General features: G+C 35.7%; 1 protein-coding gene across 1 annotated transcript in view; it reads right to left on the minus strand.

Moving 5' to 3' along the window:
* LOC149801732 (T-complex protein 1 subunit gamma-like) overlaps window positions 1-10,413 on the minus strand; it is a 62,097-nt gene that overhangs the window by 11,151 nt on the left and 40,533 nt on the right. Inside the window, exons 11-14 of the mRNA XM_089956039.1 lie at window positions 5,701-5,735; window positions 1,571-1,750; window positions 686-784; window positions 132-318 (exon numbers count right to left, since the gene is read on the minus strand). Of these exons, the coding sequence (XP_089812165.1) occupies window positions 132-318; window positions 686-784; window positions 1,571-1,750; window positions 5,701-5,735 (501 nt within the window). The remainder of the gene's footprint in view (window positions 1-131; window positions 319-685; window positions 785-1,570; window positions 1,751-5,700; window positions 5,736-10,413) is intronic.

Raw genomic sequence — 10,413 nt, forward strand, 5'->3', positions numbered from 1 at the left:
GTCACGGTGTACCACCTATATAACGCGATCAGGGTGGCAATATACCATACAAATATTGATACTCTCAACATGTATTGCTCCTTCATTACTCATTACAGCTCTGCATGACAGGTCACTCCTTTCAAACTTACATGGGCCAATGCCATCTCTGTTGCCCCTCCCCCTGGGGCTAGGAGAGGTTCTTGCATGACATTTCTGGCAACATTCATAGCATCCTGTAGATTTCTCTCCACCTCAGCCAAGATGTCCTTGCTAGCACCACGAAGCAGAATGGTACAGGCCTTCGGGTTCTTACACTCAGTCAGGAAGGTGAAGTACCTACAAGCAATGGCAGCATGACAATTTATGCATCAATTCTTACAAAAACTCTACCTATTCTCTTTTCTTTCATTAAAATCCATGGGCTAGAAATAATCTGTACTTTATCTTGAATTGAGATTTTCCGCAAAATCATATATATATATATATAAAGGAAAAAGGACTTTATCCATCCCTTCATCTTCCCCAATCCATGGCATTTTTGCTCAAGAACGTCTTGGATCTAGCAAGCTGACATAAGATGAAAATTGCAAAGCAAATTATGTGAATTCTATTAAATAACACACTTCGCTTAAAATGACGAATTCACTCTCCATACATGCATTTTTCAAGTCCTATCATGAATGATACAGAAAGAAATACTTACTCATCTCCAATATTCTGGATTTCAAAAAGTCCACATCCTGTTCCAATATCTTCCTCTCTCAGTTCATCAGTTCTGTTAACAATGGTGGCCCCAGTTGCTCTGGAAAATCAAAATGAAACAGGATTTTAATGAGGTGCCACTACATTTAGTTTTTTAAAAAACAGAACAGGAGTTAGGTGGAAAACTCTGTCCTAACTGTGAATAGTGCCAGGATCTTACTATGTCACTTTCAACAAACCTGAACACATTTTCAATGCAAATGCAGCCACTGTTGCAGAATGATGCCCATATTTCTCATTCTAAACACTGAAAATTAGGAAGAAAATCATGTTAAATGCATCTTCTCCAACTGATGACAAGAAACTGATATTACTTGCCTTGGACCCAAAAGATCTGTCAAAGCTGCAGCATAAGCATTGTTCCTGCATCCAAATTCTAACCTTTTTGGTGAGATTTCCTCATCCTACACCAATGCAAATTTATTAATGCCGGCAAGAAGAGATGACATTTATTATGGATCAAGATTTAGGTCTTTTATCTCAAGTGAACACATGTAGGTGTCTTTATATAAAACAAAATTCAAAATGTATCATCCTTGTCTAGATAACGGCAGGTATTTTTTTGTGGGGTTCTATTTATCTTGTAACTGGAAAGGGCAAATGGAACATGTACACCATCACTATGCCTTTGTTACCAACAAAGTTTCCATATGAATCTGATCAATGTAATACTAGTATTTTTTTAAATATATTGTCCCCATTTCATGACTTTTTAAATGATTTGAAGATGTACAAATACACAGACCAAGAATCAGAGAGTTATAACATAATCTAGGTCCACTGCCACTATGGGACATGATTTTTTTAAAAATTAACCGCTTTTTACCTGGCTATCCTGTTGTTGTCAGTCTTTCTGACACGACGAATACAGCTGATGCCAGCTCTGACAAGGAAGTGCTGTGCCAGGTCTGAGACACCTTTCTCTGTTATCACCAGGTCAGGTTTCAAAGCAATAACATCAGCACACATCTTCTCAATAAATTCTTCTTCCATTTTCAAAATTTTCCTGTAATACCAATTCAATGAAATAAACATAAATGAGAACTTGCATTGAGTTAATATTCAATCTGAGGAATTAATGATAATGACAATCTTCTAGTTCAGAAATAAACAATCTTGCAGAGGGAGACAAAAGCATGCATGTATAAGCCTATCTTCACATGAAAAAAAAGCATGCATGTATAAGCCTATCTTCACATGAAAAACTTCAGCAAGACTGCTGTGCCTGTAGCTGCTGTCACAGCTAGGTCTCTTGCTACTAATATGCTAATATGGGTTCAAAATAAATCATTGCAAAGCAGGGTTTATAAATCAAATTGTGTTTGACAGTTTCTTTTTAAATATGACAAGGCCTTTTTTTAATCAAATCTCACCTGTAAACATAACTTGTGTTTGTAAAACATTTATGCCACCAACTGCTAACCAAAACATCTAATTCAAAAAGAATATTAAATATTTATAAAAATGTGAAATATCGCAATAACTGCATTAAAGCCTAATTAAGTCATCTAAATATAAACACAGATCTTTGCTAAATTTCATTTGTCTGTGTCAAATGGTTTTTAATCAATGATGGTAACGTGTTTTGGTTTTGTGTCTTATTGAACTCGTGCACATCGGGGTCCAAAAACACAGACTGAACTATTAGTGATGGCGCGAGTTACCGATGGACCTTACAAATTTCTGCTAGACATACAGACAACAACCGGGTTGAGGGAGTAGTGGGGGGGGGGACTGGCCTGTTTAATGACTGAATCCTCGTTTTATAATCGCATAGAGAATAATTGTCAATAAAGTTCTTTTTCCGATGAAGCTGTTTGTTAGTCTGTATAAATTACATTTATTTTCAATGTCCAACATCTGAAAGACCGAAAACATGATCCCACCTGGTTTCAACAACCAACACAGTACACGAATGTTTTCGTGTATTATGTCACGACTTTTTGTTTTGTTAATAAGTCTGGTTCCCAGAGTGGTGTAAAAAAAAAAGTGAAACATGGAGTCTACTAAGCAGGGAACCAGACTAACTGTTGATACACTACAAACAAGATTCCTTTTTATCAAAAACATGCAACATTTATTTTGTGAGACAATCGTCTACATTGAAATTCAATTTTTGTATCGTTTAATTTGTAAAATATGATGCCATGATTTCATTGCAAGTAATAGTGAAACTTCTTATCATCCCTGAAGATATCTCAAAATGCGAATTCAGAATTCCCTGAAACTCGTTTTACCCACAAAGGTCTGTATCTGTGAAACAAAGTTCTTTATTTTACAAAGTTCTCATTTCACTTGGTTGCCTTGCTTTCTTTGATCACAGTTATGTATGAGTCGGTTATTTTAAGGTAGTTTGATTGGATTACTAACACAATAACATTTATAAGTGTTTGATTGATCAACTGAAATGAGGTAACCAACATACGGCTGGGGCCGCTGATTCTTAAGCATGTAGGATTTGTATGCATTTTAACATTTTTTAAAATAAATCTTATTTCACCTCTTTTATTTGATTCAAAAGATGTAACTAACATGATAATAGAAAATGAAGCCAGCCTTTTATTTAGTGCAACAATACAACAAATGCTTCCGCTAGTCCAATATAAAAATTAGGTTGGACCTTAATTAGGTTCTCAGAGAAACGCTTGCGGACATAACTGTTACGGTATACTGACACATTTTACGTTTGATTACAAGAGGACACATTGCATTTATGATGACTACACTTAAAAGAAACTAAAAGACAAAACTAGAACACAAATTTCAGCTAATAAAAAAATTATTTTTAATTGGTATTTATTTATGTAAGTACTGCCTCCACTAGGCATGACATTTTCACTGACAGAAATTTCCTTGAATGTCGTTAATTACAGTGTACAAAGACTGTTGTTTGGAAACAAAATATTACAAATTATATGACTTTTTAATAAAATATGATATTTCATAATGCTGATTAAAATTTACAGGTCCTATCGTTTTTGAAGATAAAACTTATGAATTGTAATCCATGCCTGACCCCACGTTATAAGTGGGTTCGTGAGTTATCAGGGCATAAGTTATCGAGGGAGTGGTGTGTGTGTGTGTGTGTGTGTGTGTTTGTATGTGTGTATATATATATATATATATATATATATATATATATATATATATATATATGGCAGAACCACAGTAATTTTGACCAGTCTGAACATATTCAGGAACTGGTTTCAGGCTATCCAAATGTAATTTTCCACAATTAATGTATGTTGTTCCAATGATATTTTTTCCAAGGATTACAATTTACAAAATGATTAAGTACCAGCTATTTCTATGTCACCACTTCATTCACTATGTTTCATCATCATCAGTCTCATGACCTAGTGTGGTCGTTGAGGCACTGTGCTGCTGAACATCTGACCAGTTCCCTCCACTTGTCTCGATCATGTGCCAATGCCTGTGTCTCCGCAAAACTTTTCCTGGTCCATTCTGTGATGTTGTCAGTCCACTTTTTTCTCTGTCTACCTCTCCTTCTGCCACCCTGGACGCTGCCCTGCAGGACTGTTGTGGATAGACTGTTGGCTCTAGTGACATGGCCATACCATTTCAGTTTTCTCTTTTTGACGGTGGTGAGGAGGTCCTCATATTGGCCTACTTCACGCCTGATGGTGTTACGCACTTCTTCATTTGTGATGTGGTCCATTAAGAGATGCCAAGGATGGTTCTGTAGCATCTCATTTCAAGTGATTGGATTCTTCGTTGTAATTCTGCAGTCAGGGTCCATGCCTCACATGAGTACAAAAAGACTGAGATGACTAGAGCTCGCAATAGTCTGATTTTAGTTTTCAGACAGATATTCTTGTCTCTCCAGATGGGTCTTAGCTTTGACAAAGCTGCCATTGTTTGTGCTGCTCTTGACACTATGTTTGATGATAGTCACATAATCAGACCTTTCATCCTCCTTCCATAACCAATCGTTTGGTCTTCCCAACTTTCCTCAACAAAACAATTCTCCTTTCTATCGACAAGACTCACTACTGGTGTGTGTTTCCCTAATGGCTGATCAATGGTTCAATATGCTATAACCAACCAGAAACCACTGACAGTTTCTGCAATGCTACACACAGATCTTACACCTAAAAGTGCATGTATGCAAACAATAATAATCTTGCTCAGTATCAGATTGAATAATCTCATCAACCTCAATTTATAAAATAAAATTTACAATCATGTATCGAGTATATCATATCAAGTGCACCAAACATAATTTATGTCATCTCCCCCCATACCGCTTGTGTTCTAAAAGTTGCTCGACTTTCAATGTTTTTTTAAAAAAAATCTGTGATCCTGTAGCTTGGAAGCATCTCTGTACATGTATATACAAAGATGTCAGCCAAATCTCATTTGCTTATGTTCAGTGCTGTTTGTACGATCTTGCTAGCAAGCTTCTCAGGATGGAAAGACAGATGTATAAATCAAACCAAGATGCCCAACTCCCCCCCTCCAGTTCAAGTATATTAGGCATAAAAATTGGCATGCATTTCATGACTGTGCATCGAGCTAAGCATAACTCATTTCACTGCAGTATATTGAAATTGTATTTGCAAAGAACATTCACAGAATGGCTAGAGCATCTTTTTCTACCTGTATTCACAGAATGGCTAAACATCCTTTTCTACCTGTATTCACAGAATGGCTAAACATCCTTTTCTACCTGTATTCACAGAATGGATAAACATCCTTTTCTACCTGTATTCACAGAATGGATGAAGCTTTCTTTTCTACCTGTATCCACAAAATGGCCAAAGCATCCTTTTCTACCTGTAATCTGATCATAATTACTTCTCCAAAACTTATGCATACAGAATCAAAAGACGACTTTGCAGATTTTAAAGTTTCCTTACAGGTAAATTTGTGTCTTCTGGCTTGAACACCAATCTTTTACATTAGGTCACAACAAATAGCTTTGCTTATACTTACGAAAAATCTTCTTCTTTGCTTATCTCAATATTAGTCTGAAAAAATTAACATAGTATAAAAAGCAACTTTCAATGCATGATCAAATCAAATGAGCATCAATATCAAAACTTAACATTGTAGGTGATTTAAGGTCAAATTGTAAAACAAACCAATATAGTCAAATCTAGAATACATAATTCATGTTAATTTGTAAAATAATTGCATTTCTTTAATAACTGCTTTTAAAAATCAAATGAATGCATAAAAAACATGCATCACATTTTTATGCCATCCCATTATTTCTTCATTAAATACCTCCTATATTTAGACATTCCCACCATTTTTCTAATGGAGAGGTAATTGTCACCCAACAAAATTTTCAGTTCTAGAATGGAAATTGGATCAACTGATGGCCCCAAAGGAAAAACAGTATCAAAATTTGATCTGCCACATTAACCTTGAAATTGTGGCCCCAAAACTCTGATGTCTGACACAAAATCTAGTAGAGATACATATATGTGCAAAGTTTTATAACTCCATCTTAAAACAGATGAAGAAATAAAGGGATAAATAAAAAAAATGAAAATGCTAACCCTGACATTTTAGACATGAATACCAAAGGCTGTACACAACCTACTCACTAGTGATGATACATAAAATTCCCAAGTGTTTTAAATTAATATCAGATGGCATAAAAGTTAGTGTGGAATAGAACATGTGATGGATTGTCAAATGGAAAGATGAGCAAATAAATGAAAAGACAGATCAAAATGGGATCCTATTTCCTGTGGTTTTGATACAACCAAGTTTCCAGTGTTCCAAAGAATGCAGTCATGCTGGTAAAAAGAGCAGTGCTCTTGGGTTTAACATAGTCACAAGAATCCCTCAAAGTGACTGGCACTCTACGGTCTAAAAAGAAATTCCATGAATTCAAGACAAGATCACGTTCTTTCTTTTTGATAGATATGTGTTGAACATCTCTAATATTCTTGAGTGACAAGATTTTCAAATTAGCTGCTGTGGCAGCCATACTGAATGTAAGATTGGTACCATTTTCATCCAGAAGAAACTAGACACCATTAGAAGACCTGTCGACCATTAGGACCATCAATTCTGGAGAATGTGATTTTCAAAATGTTTATTGTGGCAGCAATATTAAATATCTGCATTATCATTAGGTTTGTTTGTTTTTGAGTTTAACACATTTTTTCAGCAAATGATAGGCTATACAGTGTGACCCCGCTATAGCGCGCTCCGTTACAACATGAATTCGGACTTAACGCGGTCGTGGCGTGGCTCCCGAAATTTCATATACATGTAATTTTCTTGTGCAGAAAAAAATTCTTAAAAAGTACGAAAAAACGTAAAATGTTGCTTATCATTTTGGGGAAGAGATCGCGTATGAATAATACAAGATGATCGTAGCCTGGCTCCTGAAATTTTATAAGTATTTTTCTTGTATACAAACAAGTATACGAAAAAGTAAGAAGAAGAAAAAAACGCATAAAAGGTTTATTCTGGGATCGCGTAGGTCTTTGCCAATGTCGCAAAATTGGTTTGTTTTTCCTTATTGGCTGCAAAACATACCATGTGGCTTTTTTATTTGTTGGTGACATTGTTGGCTGTTTACACTTTTATATACAACCATTGGTTTGGAGTGCAGAAATCCTGAGGCCCCATGAAAGGAAGCCATAAACTGGATATAAAATGCACTGAAATTTATCTATTGTTACATAAACAAATTCTTTGTCCATATTGACTAACCATCTAAACAGTGCAATGTTACATCATAATCCGCTTATCATGACATCTAGCATGAGTTCTGTATGTTGTGAAATATCCGCTTTTTTGTTGTTGACATTTCTGGTAACGGAGATCAACTGGACAAGGCATTGTCTTGTAATCTATCTTTCATCGGATTTTCGGCCGCTCGCTAGTAATTAATATATTTACAAAGACTGATATTTGTATGTGGATGGTAAGTAAAATTCCTCTTTGTTTCACTCAGAATTAAATCCTTCGGAACGCTCACGTTTTTCTGTAATAATCCCTGTCATCAGAACACCTGTGTGTCTATCGTCCATTGACCCTTTAATTTTCAGATGAATGCGTGGAAGGCAGCATCACGGTACTACCACAAATGTAAAAAAATAAATTAAAAAAATACATCTTACTTATTGGTTTATTCAGTAGGCATGGAGGGACAGCAACTAGAATAGTCTAAACGGCGGCCAATTCCTTTTTAAAAATGTACCCAGATAAAATAGTTTGCTGAAATTTCAAAGGAAACAGATTACCTTTGAAGCACTGACTGTTATGAAAACATACTCAGCAAATGGAAAAAATACCAGTCTCAATCATGCAATACAGTTATTTGATGTTGCCGCCACAATAAGAAATGTGCATTCGTTTGGTTCTCCAAAGCTGGCCTTTAGCAGTGACTTCAATAACGCAGGCACCCTTCATCAAAGAATGCCAACTACAATCTTTCAATAACAGCAAAGAACTTTTCTTCAAAGGAAAGAACTTTTCTTCAAAGTAAGTCAGTACCAAACTTAAATAAAAGTGATGGAATCTGATGGATTTTTGCATTTTCCAATGTGACTGGAACACGTTAACTGTGCTGTCAAAGTTTCCTTTTTGTACAAAAAAAGTTTATGCCAACGGCGGCTTAAACTGCAAACTAACCGTTACCGACTTGGAACGTACTTTAAAGCAAATGTGCTTCGTCATTCGTTACGTAATTGTGCTATGTTTTTCCACTGAATTCAGACCAATATGACCTGCTACAAAATTAGTATTTTAAAGCTGTGTGTGCATATTTTCGATGGAATCAATTGTATTGTGGATTCAATGTATATGATGTGGTTCGCAGATGAGTACATGGTGTTGATACTCTATTCATGCTATACATTAGACATTTATATATAAACAGGATTCATGTATATGTACCAATTCATGGTTCTCTAAATGAAGTAAACTATTATATTGTCTTGTTTTCACTACAGGTGTATTTTTCATTTAATATGCATCAATTCAAGATGGTAACTGTGCTGACGAAGCACGTATTTTACCGCCCGCATTTATTACCCACCCCCACAAATTTTTTTTTTTTTTGGGGGGGGGGGGACATTTTCTTCAGCTAACTGACTTGGTTGCATATAACATGGTTCAGTATATAACACGGTCGGGTTTTATGGCTCCCAACTACTGTGTTATAGCGGGGTCACACTGTACATGGTGGCCAGTACATCTAGTGGAGGAAGAATACTAAAAAGACCTTGGGAAGAACTACCGACCCACAGAAGCTACCTGCGAAATTTCTCACTTGAGTTGGTCAAGCCAAGACTGAAATCCACATGGACAAGGGTGAGATGTGAGTGATCTGTAAAGGCTAGTTCCTAAGACCACTCAACCATCCAGGGACTCTTCATTTGGACACACCAGATATCCCAAGAAGTCTCTTAGAAAATCCCATGTCAATATGGCTATCAATTCTGGAGCAACATTAACAAGATTTTCCAGATGGACATCATGGTTGCTTCATTAGATGCCAGATTAGCATCATTTTCATTCAGGGCTAAGTAGAAACCACAAGAAGACTTCTGGTGAAAACCCCATGTCAACATGACTGTCAATTTATGAATGTGTCTGCCAAAGCGACCACATCTGCAGTCAGATACAGAACCATTTTCATTCAGGACCAACCAGGTATCATATTTAGTTTTCTGGTTAAACTCTATGTTGATATGACTTTCCATTCAGGAAAAGCAATAAGAAGATTTTCAAGATGGTTGTCTTGGTGGCCATATTGGATGTCTGATACCATTTTCATTAAGTACCAACTACATACATGCCAAACCACCCACCCACCTAGATATAAACCTAATTATTGCTATTATAAGTGGAAGAAAAGTATAATTTGGGCGTAAAATGTGTAATCTACATATTACATGCCAGAATTACAGCACGTATGAAAAAGATAAAATTTTACAACTAACCTGGTTTTGCAGCTAGTCAAAATTCTTGTCACAAAGGGCAAAATCCATATGGATTAGAACCAGAATACAAGCACAAAATATACTGAAAATTATTTATATTCAGCACTCTCTTCAACTAGTTTACATGTGTAACTTTCGCTGAATGATCATGAACTGGAATTCTGCAATGATCATGGTCAGGTATTCAGAGTGATGTATTACATTACTCTCATATTCTTCTTCTAAAGCTTGTAAAGAGGTGTTGATTTGTCACTTTTTCTGATCTGACATGTTCTGAAGTTTGAAAAGACCCATCTGCTCTATCATTTCCGTCGCATAACATCCACAACTCTCACCATAAAGTGTTTCAGTCATCACCTGGCGCCATTTCATTTAAAAACATAGGCTGGTTCACTAAGTACGTTATTCCTAAAATGAATCTGTTAGTCAAAGTTCACTTCTATAGAAAACCATGTTTTCTTTAAAATGGGTCATATACAGTTGCTATAAATAGCACTCAAAGAAAATACTCTTTCACTATTCTTATGTAGCAGTCACTTTTTTAAAGAATATTTTCAAATTTATATGAGTGGAATTAAAGAGGTGATAATCAAATGACAAAAACACTTTTTACTGCTTTATTTTTATTCTATTTTTTAATGTAGCAAAAAAATGCATAATCCGTATGCAGTCTTGCAAAAACCTTAATTTGGTAAAAAAAACGTAATGATTAAGCCAAAAACGTAATGGTTGG

Source organism: Sinohyriopsis cumingii, chromosome 4, assembly GCF_028554795.1.
Source record: "Sinohyriopsis cumingii isolate HCF-2022 chromosome 4, ASM2855479v2, whole genome shotgun sequence".
NCBI lineage: Eukaryota > Metazoa > Mollusca > Bivalvia > Unionida > Unionidae > Sinohyriopsis > Sinohyriopsis cumingii.